We start from the raw sequence: 13,558 nt of genomic DNA, 5'->3' as shown, positions 1-13,558 counted from the left end.
AGGAACTGCAGAGAACTGAAAGTGAAAGGCTTGCTCTGGGCTGTTGCAGTTGAAGGGCAGCAGCCCGGGCCTGGACACAGAGGTACAGGAACAGGGACGGGGGAAGGGCAGGCCTGTTATGCAATGTGCTGGGAAAAGCAGTAATCTGAGCTGGGCAGGAGAGGCGGTTGACAAGCCACTAACTCCTGGGGATGCAACTTCCGGACAAGGGCTCCCCCTCCTTGGGGGCTGCGGTAGTCAACTGCAGGCAGCCTTTCAAAACTGTGCAGGTGGAGAGATATTTTTATTTTTTTAAATCAAAGTTCCCTCTGAGAGAACAAGATAGAAACATTACTCAAAAGTAGCTCATGGACAACCCAGTGAAGAAACTGATATATTCAGTGGTGAAAGTACTTTGGGGGGGGGGGAATGGCAGAAGGGCCAATCAGAAAGTGCGATTGGCCCCCCTGTCAGTTCAGGCCTCCTGTGCGGGCCCCCCAATTAGCCCCTTGGCCCCAGAATGACAAGCGGACTATTAGCCGGTTGGTGGCAGCGGAGCGTAGAGCTCTTTTGGGGGCATAGGCAGGGAGGCGGTCCCTCAGGTACCATGGGCCCTGACCGCGTAAAGCTAGATAAATGGCAACCCATGACAGGGCCTTCTACATTGTGGCACCAAAATTATGGAATTTCCTTCCTAGGGATCTTTCTCTATCTCCCACTAAAGCTGTGTTCTGCCAGGAAATTAAATCTTGTCTGGTTTCTTGACACTCTCTCACTGACTCCCTTCCAATGCTGATTGGGGATCTTAATTAGGTTGGAAAGGTGGCATAAAATGTTCGTAATTATTATCATCATCATTATTAATAGAACAACAAGTTTCTTGGCAACGTAGATAAGACGGGAAAGTAAAAACGAAGGGAAAAGGAAGAAAATGAAAAGAATGCTTAAAAGTTACAAAGAAAACGAATCCGTGACGATTCAAGAACCAGCGCTAAAGCAATACCAAGTCCATAGAGGATTTCTACACGCTCAACAGCTGGCCTGTCCACCGGCATTTCTTTCGGGTGCCCCTGGTCATGGCGGAGGCAAGAGTCCCTAACGGGAGTAGGACGGGGGCTTTCCAGGAGCAGAAGTTGCCAGCCCTTATCAGGCACCGCGGCGTTTCTCTCTCGCCAAAGGTGAAGTCGCTGCTGGGAAATCCCTGGAACCGCCTTCGCGGGAAAACGAAAGCGAAAGCCTGCCGGGCTCCGGGCTCAGATTCGGCGCCATGGAAGAGGGCGCAAAAGTGTGTCCCTTTGCCGTGCTGGTCAAGGGGGACTGGGGGGGCGCGGGCCCCCCCAAGGGCGTGAGAAACAAACTCCTTTGCTACTTCCAGAGCCGGAAGAAGTCCGGCGGAGGCGAGTGCGAGCTCCAGTTGCGGTCCGGCCAGGTCCTGGTTTGCTTTGCCAAGGAAGAAGGTAGGAGAGGCGCCGTTGCCGTGGGCTTGCATGCGGAGTCTCTGGACCGGGCAGAGGGGCAGGCCCGAGAGCTCCCGGGAAGGCGGGGATCCGAGCTGGCCTGGCGATGGCCGCCAACTCCCGCCGAGCTCGCTCATCTCGAGGCTGGGGCTGTGCGCTGAGTGGCGAGCAGCCTCGACAGCCCTGGGAGTTCCGTGCTGGCAAAGGCAGACTTTGCTGCATTCCTTCCCCTCCTTTCCTTTTTAAGGCCCCTCTACGAGAACGTTGTAGAAACTTTACTAGGGAGCAGCTAGTGCAAAGTCCAAGCAGGAAGCTCGATTATGGTATTTGCTTTGGTCGAAGCACATCATATTTCAGCACTTGATCAGAGTGATCCGTGTTACAGCAGTCCCGCAAGGGAGGCCAGTATTTCTGTGGGCGTTTGGAGGCCTGAAGCTGAGAGGGAGCGGGGCGCCTCTTGTGAATTCGTGGCTGAGAGGAGAACTGAATCAGATGTGATGACGGTGTCCGTTTCCACAAGAGTATCTGGCCGAGTCCGGTACTTTCGAAAAGTACTGTCCCCCTTCCCCATGGCATCATAGTTTGCTCCTGTACCTTTTTCTCCCGATTTTTTTGAAGCTTGCTTTACTCCAGAGCAGGGGTAGTCAAACTGCGGCCCTCCAGATGTCCATGGTGTGTTGGTAATGTCTGAAAGGTGGCCAAGTGGGTGGGTAAACTTGGTGGTTCCAGCCCACATGACAGCCATTGTCCCTGTGCCTACAGCCATTCCATGCCTGGCCCCACACCCATGGTGTCGAGAGTTAATTTAAAACAAAATCTTCACATTTCACTTTAAACAAAAAGCAGGTCTCTGTCCTCCTTATTTACTGGAGATATAAAGGAAAAGGTATAATTTCATAATGGAAGAAGCTGGAGCCATTTTTTATAAATGAAACCCGCTGTGCCGATAGTTATTTATTTATTTATTTATTGCATTTATATACCTCCCTTCCCGAAGGCTCAGGGTGGTTTACATCAGAGATAACTGTACAAATAACTCAGTATACAATAACATAATAATAACTATAACATTATGAACAATGATTTATAATGGTTGTTGATAGAACAATATCCTAGTGCCAATTGAAAGTCTTGGTTGGCTAAGGGAAGAGGGGGGGACTTCTGGGGGATTATGGTGTGTGTGTGTGGGGGTACTGAGAAACCTGCCATCTTAAAAACCCCTTGTTGTTGTGCTTTGTCTGCAGCTGCACTAGCAACAGGCAAACCAAAGAATCCATGCATAATTCTTTTGCCACCAAAGCACCATACATATGACCATAACTGTTACAACAACCCTTCAGTGTAGGTCATTATTTTAATCTCCATATTGCTGTTGAAGACTGGGAGAAAGTGGGCAGCTTAAGGAACACCTAGTATGCCTAAGGTGAAATTTGAACTGGATACTTCCAGATGACAATTTTTTTTTTGGGGGGGGGGCTATTCTAATTACATCAGCATAGTGTAAAGTTATGAGGAAGTACAGGCACACCAGAACAGCCCCATATTCACTAGAGACTCCGCATACCTCCGCCCTGTATTATTTCATTCTGCCCTTCCGCTTGGTTGTTCCGAAGCGTGCCCTGATGCAGTGAAATGCCATGATTGGCTCTTCACTTCTAGGGAAGAGATGCTTGGCTGGAGACCTAAGTGGGTACCTGCAAACCCATTGGCAGGCATCATGCTGCCCACAGTAGCCAAGTTGGGATGTGCCAACACCTAACATCTCTATGTGGGGAATGGGAGTAGGTAGAAAGCAGCAGCAGAGACTCTCCTCAGATAGTTGGAGTCCCAGATTGTCACATTTCTGACCACTCAATAGTATAAATTGCAAGCATCTCCTCCCCTCAGCTTGTTGCCTCAAAAGCTATGGTTGCTATCGCCTTCCTCAACATTATTCCACTTGTTATATATTAAGAGTCCACAAGATTCCTGTTTAATTTGGTTGTCATATTGTTGTTTTTCTGAACCTGTAAATTAGAATCTCTTTTACACACCATTGCCTCTGTTTCAGTGAGGCAGAGAGTTCTGTCCCAAGAGGTCCATGAGCTTGACTTGGCTGGAAAAGAAAAATTGGTACTGACAGTCACACTGCAGGAAAGACCTGATGCCCCTAAAAAGTCCACAGAGAAAGAAACCTCTGACCAGGTAATACAGAGGGCATTTCCGCACATCTGTAAAAATAGTCACACCAGCCGAATGACGTAACGCTAAAAATAATCACAGCCTCCGGCCCCTCCTCACCTTTTTCCTGTGCCACCTTTTTGCGCTTCTCCCACTCCAGATTGCCTGCTTGAAATGGCAAAAGAGAGCAATGCGGTTTACGTGTGACTCTTCTGCCTGTCAATCAATCGAGGCAACCAATCCCCTTTCTCCATGTTTTTTTTTAAATTCATAATTCTCAGTTTAAATGCCTATCCATCTAATCATAGATGCTTAATGCTTTTTTAACACCCACCTTTATGGAATCATGAGTCTTAATACTTTAAAAAAATTAATCTTGTTCCTGACTTGGGAGGGGGGAGAGAAAACTTTAGAGAAATATGCTTTGTGTTACAACTTTGAATAAAAATTCCTTTATTTCTAGCATCACCTGCATGGTTGGCCGCCTATTCATTGTGCCATATTGTTAGCCATTTAAAAAAGATTCCCTGCCTGGCCCAAGTTGAGCTGCTGAGTGGGCCATGCTGCTGCCTTTCCCAGGCTTGGCTGGCAGGGCACCCGGCCCCCTCCGCCCACCCATGCCCACCCACCCCGAGCAGGTGGCCTGCAGCTGGGCCACTGCCTCCCCTCCACCAGCAGAGCTGGCAGGATGATCGGCCAGCCCGGGGGAGCCTCCCGCTGCCGCCCAGGCTACGGGAACTCCCTGTGGGCACAATGAACAACTCTCCAGAGAAGAAGGTGCTGCTCTCACACAAGCAACGGCTAATGGCTGCCAGGAGACTTCAGGAACAGCTGCGGCAGGGTTGTGCTCTCCCCAGTTTGGCCGGCAGGGCACCTAGTTCCCTCCACCCATCCACGCCCACCAGCCCTGAGCACGCAGCCTGCAGCTGCGCCACCGCCTCCCCTCTGCCCTTCTTCCTCTTCCTGCAGCACCAGGAGCCAGTGCCTGGAGTCAGCACTCCTGGGTGTCTGCCATTTTTTAAAAGACATTCCCGTGGAAGAGGGAGGCGGCTGAGGCTGGGATGAGGCACGTGACTTTAGGGTGTTTGAGCCTCCATAACTTTCCTCTGCTGGTTGCCCGCTGGTTGCTCCCCCTTAGCTAGCACTTCATAGATTGGTTAATCCACTTTTTGGGATTCGCCAACTAGTGCTTTAAAATGGAGGATGTACTTGGCCGGTTACTGCTTGGATGCTGGATGTTGGCGAAATCATGTGGAGGGGCTGGAATATAACGACTACATAAAGGAACTGTAGCCCTGCAACATTTGTTAGCTTTATGGTTTATTCACATGCTGCTATGGTTTTTTTCTAGGCTTCTGAAAAAGAAGATGGTCCAGAAAAGACAGGTATGACCAGTGACAAAGAATTTTTTAGCACTGATACAATTGGTAGATAATTTGACGTGGTTTGTTGGTGATCCTTTCTTAGTTTTAGTGTCCCTGCAATCCCATGTATATGTGGACCCAAACAGCAAACCCTTAAGGACTTTTCCAAGAAAGTAAAACAAGCAGACTTTTACTGGTCTATCAGTGGTCTCCTAAATCTAGCACACAGTGCTATATCATGACCCGCAGAGTGTGTTGCAGAGGAAATGGACTATTCATTGTGGGCTGTTTTTATTATTGTTTAAAGCACAAGGTACTCATACTTTAGAACTGGAAAGAGAAATGCACAGTCCAACCTTAAATGGCTTTTAAAGGTTGGGGGATGAGCAATGAGAAAATCCATGAGAAATAACAGGAAAGGTTTTGAGGATGGGAGCAGCAGCCTTGCTGGTTTCTGAGCTTCTAAAGGCCAGCTCTCAGCTACTAGCCACCAATAGGCCAAAGGTAAGGTAGCCTAAGAATGGTCTAGATGGGAGAGCACCATCTGTGCATTTGCCAGTTAATCTCTTATCCAGTCATTGCTTACCATGTGAAATAATAATATTTATTACCCACCTTCTCTCTGGCATGTCAGGGCTGTTGCAACAATTGAATTTATTAATATTATTATTAATTGAATTTCTAGACCACCACTCCCAGCCAGGCTGGCCCATGGCTATTTACAATAAAAATGTAAAAGCATTACAATCATAATACAAATACAAATCATTTACCCTACATAAGCAGGATAAAATCAATATAAGAACTTAATTGATTAATTGAAAATATTCAAACTATTACAAAACTATTGTCCAATTTTCATTATCTTATCAGAAGGGGCGGTTGATTTTCAGCAGGGAGACCAGCACTTCCAGGTGTCATTTCGATCTCAACCATAGGCCAGGTGAAACAGTTTCATTTTACAAGCCCTGCAGAACTGATTAAGGGCCTGCAGAGCTTTGGCATCCGTCCCCTCCCTCCCTCCCTCCCTCCCTCCCTCCATCCATCCATCACTCCCTTTCCTGTGGGCTCAGTGTGGTTCACATGATAGACAATAAATTTACAAAACATAATAATAAAATCAGTTAACTTCCGATGATTACATTATTAAAATTCTTAAAAATTATAAATTATAAATCCACACATTTCATGTGTTATTCATTGCAGATTAGGATCTTATTTTTTTTTAAATAATTTTTAAAAATTTTGATGTTTCTTAGGGCTGGTAGTCAAGTTTTATCTTTTTTTGTTGAAACTATCGTTTTGTGAATTTCAATGGCTTATCTGTATAGTTTTAACACAGTGGCTGTTAGTGTTGTCCAGAATTCTTGTGTCTTTAAATAGGATTCTGTGTGCAAATTGATTTAGAGCAGATACTTCTGATTTCTCAGGTTGTTTTAGTTTGCAGTGCAAAAGGTCAAGTCGCTATGGTCCAAATATATATTCGTCCACAGCTGCATGGTATGTGGTAGACTCCTGCAGAGATGAAGGGGTCTCCCTAATCTCTCTTGACAAAAAATGGGCGTCAGCATGGAATTATAGAATCATGTAATTTGAAGGCATCTCCAGGGTCATCTAGTCCTACCCACTGCACAATGCAGGAAACTCACAACTACCTGTACACCTGCGGTGATACCAGTTCCATGCCAGATGATGCCCCCCCCCCCAAACCAGAATCCCTGGCCAATATGGCCTGGAGAAAATTTGCCCCCCGTGATCACAAAGTGGTGAGTGGTATTTCCCTGAACCTGCAAGACAGGGCCACAAGTGCAAAGCACTGACAAAACACTAGTAGATTATGCAAAATGGATCTGCAAAACACAGTTTCTCACCAATGAACTTAATTATCTAAACTGTGTTGTACAAGCTAATGGCTACTCCAAAAATGAAATCAGAAGAGCTATAAAACCAAAAGGAAAGCACATAACTGAGAGGGAAAACCTCTGACAGAGAAGTATTTCTGACATACACCAAGGCAATCACCAACCAGTTGGGAAAACTGATGAAAAACCATAACCTGCAAATAGTCTTCCGATCCACCAGAAAAATACAACGAACTGTAGTGAAAGACAAACTCAGCAAAAGACAAGAGAGATCCCCTTACCTCTACTGGATGCAGGAATCTACTGCATACTGTACAGGTGTCGACAAGTATATTGTGACTACAATACTCAGCATTCAGAGAAGAATAAAAGAACATGAAAGGTACTGTAGACTAAAGCAACCTGAGAAATCAACAGAAGCTGAACATGCTCTAAACTAATTTGGACATTGAGTTCTATTTAAAGACACAAATACTGGACAACACTAACAGCTATTATGTTAGACTATACCGGGAAGCCATTGAAATTCACAAACGTTGATACAGTTTTCAACAAAACAGAAGAGAGTCTGAAAATCAATAAAACCTGACTACTGTCCCTAAAATACACCATAATAATAAAAAAATGGGACTCTTAAAAACATCTTGCAACTTTTTCTAATGGACTATCAGACCATGGTCACAGATCCTGAAAAATCACAGCAACCAGTTGACTCCAACTCAAAATTTTATTTGTTCCCCGCACCCTCTCACCACAGTTAACTCAGGGCGGCTTACAACATTTAAAATACAATACAAATAAATGTGATAAGTATAAGACAATAACACCAATTAAAGGATCAATTTAACAAGCCAATCTGAAGGCTTAAAATAACTGGTCACCTCCCTGGTTTGTAATGCAAACCAAAAGCTGCACAAAGCAAAGCAGTCTTGCATGCCCTACAGAATGCATGGACCTCCCTGGGAAGCTGGTTCCAGAGAAAGGTTAGCCACTCAAAACGTCCTTACCCTGTTGGGTGATAGTTGGACAATCCATGGGCCAGGTTTCTGTAGATGACCCTTTAATGATGATTCAGGGAAACAAGGGGGGTCGTACTGGGAGCGGCAGACATGCAGGTAAGATGATAGGGTTTTATAGGTTACCTAGATGAAAGTCACTCTTGTTACATGGTATCACGGTTTATTTTGCAGTCATCTGAAAGTTCTGACCAGACTTTGCTTTGGTATCTTTCTATTAGCTGAGTTATCCTAGTTCGCTTTTTAGTTAACTCCTTGGTTAACAGTTGGAGACGGAGGTAGAATAACATTTTTATTGTTGATCTCCTTGCACAATACATGAAAATACATATTAAATTTAAATATTTGAGTGAGGATTTCTTGACACATTGGTTTATGTATGCTGGCTTGAACCCTCCAAGTGAGTATATCTCCTTTATGCTCCTATCAAAAAGGGGATCTCCAAGCAACAGACGCTTCAGCTGGAATAAATCCATGTGATGACAAGGATGTTTACAAAGACCTGCCAGCATCTTCTCTTGTTGTTCTTGGAGATGTCAAAGAATCCATCACACATGAAATGTTGACGCTGCTGGTGGAAAATATTACTTGTTCTTCAGAAGGAAAGGAGTTCCAAATTGAATTGATAAGGGAGAAAAAAGTTGCTGTGATAACTTTTCAGCAAAATAATGGTAGGAAATATGTAATTGATAATATTTAAATATTTCACTTTAAGACAATCTCAGATATAACCCATTTATGCCATTCCTGAAATGTGAAGGAAATCCTTGTAATTTCTTCGCCAAAGATTTGTTCCTCCCTGTGTCAAACGCTTGTGCGCTTTTCTTTCTAGATGGAATCCGAACTATACATTTAGTCTGTTTCATTGCTGCTTAATCCAGATTTGATACTGCTGTTACTTGCTTCAGCTAAAAACAACTTTGGCAATTCTCTGACCTTTACCATCCTTAAATATTTTTACACTGTGACTCTCCTTAGTCCTGTTCATGCATTCATAATTGGGTATGCTGTCTACATGTATGTCAAAACCAGGAGCATACTGCTATATCTACAGTAAGTCCATGCAAGTGTACAGGTTTATGTGCATAGGAGTTCACTGCAGTTTTTTAGCTGTAAATGTTATGTTTGAGGATGGGGCCAGGAGATAGGTGTTAAATGGGAGGAGAGGAATGGGAAGGCGACTGTAAGCCGCTTTGAGCCTCCTTCGGGTAGGGAAAAGTGGCATATAAGAACCGATTCTTCTTCTTCTTCTTCTTCTTCTTCTTCTGAGTGATGGTGGAAAATGCAGAACCCTTCCAACAAGTGCACAGGACAAAATCAACAGTGTAATTAGCAGGACTTGTTATAGCAGACAAGATAAAAATATATGACTAGCCCAGTTAGATCAGAAATTGATCTCATCCAGCATTCTGTTTCGAAGGGGACATCCAGTTCATGCAGTTAGTATTTCTTTCTTTGTCTTTCTCTCTAAGCAGCCTGATCCCTTTTCTCTGTATATTGCTCTTTAAAAATAAGAACAAATGGGGGGATTATGAGATCTGTAGAGGGGCAAAAATCCTGTTATTATCCTTTTTTTTTTTTTGCTTCTTCTTTTCAGATGCTGCAAACTTTCTACACAGGTGTGTCCAGAACCAGAGGTTTACATCATTCAAAATTACTGCCAGGTCTCTTGAACTGACTAATATGATCAAAGTTGAAAATATACCTTGTGGAACTCAAAGAGATTATATAGTTCTTTACTTTGAAAGCCCAAAGAATGGAGGAGGACAAGTATCCAACATTGAAATGTGTCCTGAGGAGGATTCTGCCATTATTACTTTTCATGACCATCAAGGTAATGCCACCTATCTGTGTAGGTATATTTTAGGAATTGTTAATTATTGGGGTGGCTTGGAAAGAGAAGTGGAGTTTGTGACTACTGGATATCATTCTGCCTGATAGCAGTAAGTGTTAAAAAGAGCCTTGCCTCTTTAGACCAGTGGTCCATCTGGTCTAGTATCCTCTTTCACATGGGGTCAGTCAGTTACACTGGAAATCCAACAAACTGGGCCTGGAAGCCAAGGCCTTCCCCTGATGTTGCCTCCCAGCGCTGGGTTTCAGGGATGCACTGTCTCCAAACATGGTGATTCTCTTTAGAAGAAGAAGAAGAGTTGGTTCTTCCCTACCCAAAGGAGGCTCAAAGCGGCTTACAGTTGCCTTCCCTTTCCTCTCCCCACAACAGGCACCCTGTGAGGTGGGCGAGGCTGAGAGAGCCCTTATATCACTGCTCGGTCAGAATAGCTTTATCAGTGCCGTGGCGAGCCCAAGGTCACCCAGTTGGCTGCAGGTGGGGAGTGTAGAATCGATGGCATGCCAAATTAGAAGTCCGCACTCCTAACCACTACACCAAATTGGCTCTCATTGTTATCATGCCAAGTGCCTAAAGATATTTGAATGTGCTATTTAAGCATTCTGCTGTAGATTTCCCAGGGATTTTGATGCTGCCAAATGGCAAATATTTTTGGAATTCCCTGATCAGCCCCTTACAGTCTGGATTTGGCCTGATCAGTGAATTAATTAAACCAGATAATTTATGCTACCTCACTCTATTAATATGCAATCTATTTTTCTCAGTCATCTATCTAATAAATATAAAATCCCATGTGCTTTCTTTGTGCATCATAGGAGTGAACATTATAGCTTAGAAAATCAACTAACATGATCAAGATATAGCACTTCTTTGTTTGAGCAGTTCCCTTTCCTCTAGTGACTAGAGGGCTGTGTTTTTCTGAACTACTTCCTATTCTTATGATTTCATGGGCATGATTTCTACGCCTGCAGTCTTTTCTCCTTAACTCATTCTACAGCAATGCCATTTCTGTCTGAAAGGTTTTAGAACTTGTCACCAAGAAGTTCCAGGTTCTGTAAATAAAATTTGTACTTTGCAGTTGAAATAAATGGTGACAATGAGGCTCATTAGCTGCAGATTAGTATGCCAAAGCAGAATGGATGCAGGGATACACTTGGACGCATAGGAATCTGATTTTGGTGCTGCTTATGCATTAAATATATGTTGCATTTTTAAGCTTTCTTCCCTGCTCATGAAAGGTCAAAACGTGTTAGTTTTTCCTGTTATGAATAAAAGGCAATTATTTCAGACTAGTTTCAAAGCCCCTTTATAAAAAGGGGTTTTGAAAGGGGAGAAGGCGTCAGACCGGCAGGGAGGGAACCCCCAGCAGGCGCGCTTCGCGCGACTGCTGGGGGTTGCCTCGGGCGGCGGTCTGACGCTGCGCGAGGCGCTTCGCGCCTCCCGCAGCGTCAGACCGGCAGGGAGGGAACCCCCAGCAGCCGCGCTTCGCGCGACTGCTGGGGGTTCCTTCGGGCGGCGGTCTGACGTGGCGAGAGGCGCTTCGCGCCTCTCGCGGCGTCAGTCCGGGAGCAACTGCGAGCCGCGCTGCGCGCGGCTCGCAGTTGCTCAGCCTGGGAATTGGAGGGACCAATCGGCAGGCGCTTCCGATTGTCTGTCGTGAGGAAGGGTCCAACCCGGACCCTTCCTCATCACGGACAAAGCCTACCTCTAGGGGGCTTAACGAATTATATAGTCCGTGGCGCCCGTGGCGCCACGGGCTGTTTAAAGATTCTGAATGGGCCACATTTTTAAGTCCCTGAGATGGTGTGGGACTGGACTGGATGGCCCTTTGTGGTCTCTTCCAGCTCTGTGTGATTCTGATTCAGTTTTTGTAGCTCCTAAGACTGTAGCTCAAGAGCATAATGTGGCTTTTTGACATGCCACCTGTGGTTTTCTCAGCACTGTTACACACCCTTTCCTCACACAGTCCAGGGAGGCCTGTGCCTGGCAGGGCTTTTCCTCTTGAAACAGCCACCAACTCAAGATAAGCTGTGAGCCAAGCTGCAGGCCTCATGCTTGGAATGGAAGTAAAGGACCCATTTCGTCCACGTCTTTCTGTGCAGCCTATATACTCTCATCCCAGCACCCAAAATGAAAGCAAACTGGCTTCAGAGTTAAAATCATCCCAGCAGCCACCCAGGAAAAGAGCAGTCTGGTTAGAGTGGGGTGGTAATCAGTTGACTTACCTTTCTTCATGACCAGCTTGCTCTTAGCCATGAGGGGGCCTGCTTAGTTGTGGCACCAAAATTCTGAAACTCTTTTCCCAGGGAGACTTGTTTGTCCTCTTTGGTTGCCATTTTCCACCAGTGAGCAAAGACTTTTGTTTTGATGGAGGTTTCCTTGGTGATTGTCCTTTTCTACTCCATGTTTAATTGTTGCTTCAATTTTTTAAAATGCACTTTTAGCTCTGGTTTGAATTATGTGTTCTTGCGGGGTTTTAATGGTATGATGAAATGGGCCTGCTTTGACCTATTGCACCCTGCCCACTCCAAGGGATTCTTAATACCTGGGCCACTGCCACCTGACCTTTTGTATGCAGTTGCCTGATGAGAGAGTCAGGAGGACTCCCAGATTTGTTCCAAGTACTGAGGCCTTGCCTGGCCACCATGTGGAGCAATTTACTCCCTGCCCTGCCCATGGAGGAATATCTGCTTGCCAACTGCCAGCCTTCCCCTTTCCTGGAGCTCCCTTTTATAAGAGCATGTCCAAGATAGCGGAAGTAGAGTACACAGAATCTCTACCAGCATTCAAAGTTATAACATATTTATTAAAATGAAAATGTTTACAAGTATACTTTTAGCACAGCACCAGAATGAGCAAGGGATTTCAAAATAAATGGGTAATAAAAGTTCTCTTGGAGTTGAAGTGTGTGTGTACTGACTGAACCTATAGATCTAATAGAGTTCTCTGATGGACCCAGAACAAGAGACATCTTTTCCTTACTGCATGGAATTTTTATAAGATCTGTTTCTCTACTCACTGACTAGGTCAGCCTGGGTCAGAGAAGCATCTCCTGGATATCTCCCCTTCCTGGAGTTCCACTAGCATTCAAAACCTCCAGATTCTGTTTCCTGCTTGGAAGATGTGATATTATTATGTGTGTATTTATTTAGCTGCCTTGATGGGCCTTCTGAGGACAGAAAGATGAGGTACACATTTTGTAAAGTTGGATATGGAAGCATCCTCAGACATCAAGGTTCTGTGCAAAAAATATTGACCTTAACTACTTCCATTTAATGAGTTTGCCATACATGGCCAGCTGGATGCCCCCCAATTGTGGAGAAACATTTTATTTTATTTTTATTTTTTATTTATTTTGGATTTTTATTACCTGCCACTCCCAGAACCGGCTTGTGGTGGGTTACAGAGAGTCCAAAAATTAACAATCCAATAAAACCTCATTCAGATATCAAAACAGGACATAACAATTACAACATATAAATAAAAGACACGGCAATATAATCCACTACCCTTTCCCCCATAACCCCCAATCTAATAGGGGAAATGGAAGAGGAGAGCCATAACCCTTGCCATAGATGCCCCTGGCATGCCTCTGCTTAGCACCAGGGAGGGCCCCAATCAGATCTTCCCCTCAGACCATAGCCTCAACCATAGATCTGGTGGAAGAGCTCCATCTTATAGGCCTTACGGAATGCAGAAAGCTCCCGCAGGGCCTGCAGCTCTTCTGGGAGCTCATTCCACCAAATAGGGGCCAGGACTGAAAAGGCCTAGCTTCTCTAGGGCCGGTAACAACCAACAGGTTGGTACCTGCAGAGTGCAAAGCTCTGTGGGGGCATAGGCCGACAGACAGTCCCTCAGATAAGTGGGCCCC

At 45.0% G+C, this 13,558-nt stretch overlaps 1 protein-coding gene across 1 annotated transcript in view; it reads left to right on the top strand.

The window, feature by feature from the left end:
• The first annotated feature begins 1,072 nt into the window (after positions 1–1,072).
• PARP14 (poly(ADP-ribose) polymerase family member 14) overlaps positions 1,073–13,558 on the top strand; it is a 37,886-nt gene continuing 25,400 nt past the window's right edge. Inside the window, exons 1-5 of the mRNA XM_077320337.1 lie at positions 1,073–1,436; positions 3,487–3,620; positions 4,948–4,981; positions 8,273–8,509; positions 9,436–9,672. Of these exons, the coding sequence (XP_077176452.1) occupies positions 1,247–1,436; positions 3,487–3,620; positions 4,948–4,981; positions 8,273–8,509; positions 9,436–9,672 (832 nt within the window). The 5' untranslated portion in view covers positions 1,073–1,246. The remainder of the gene's footprint in view (positions 1,437–3,486; positions 3,621–4,947; positions 4,982–8,272; positions 8,510–9,435; positions 9,673–13,558) is intronic.

This window comes from Paroedura picta, chromosome 2, assembly GCF_049243985.1.
Source record: "Paroedura picta isolate Pp20150507F chromosome 2, Ppicta_v3.0, whole genome shotgun sequence".
Classification (NCBI taxonomy): domain Eukaryota; kingdom Metazoa; phylum Chordata; class Lepidosauria; order Squamata; family Gekkonidae; genus Paroedura; species Paroedura picta.
The sequence above is the reverse complement of the archived record's forward strand: the minus strand, read 5'-3'. Positions and strand labels throughout refer to the sequence as shown.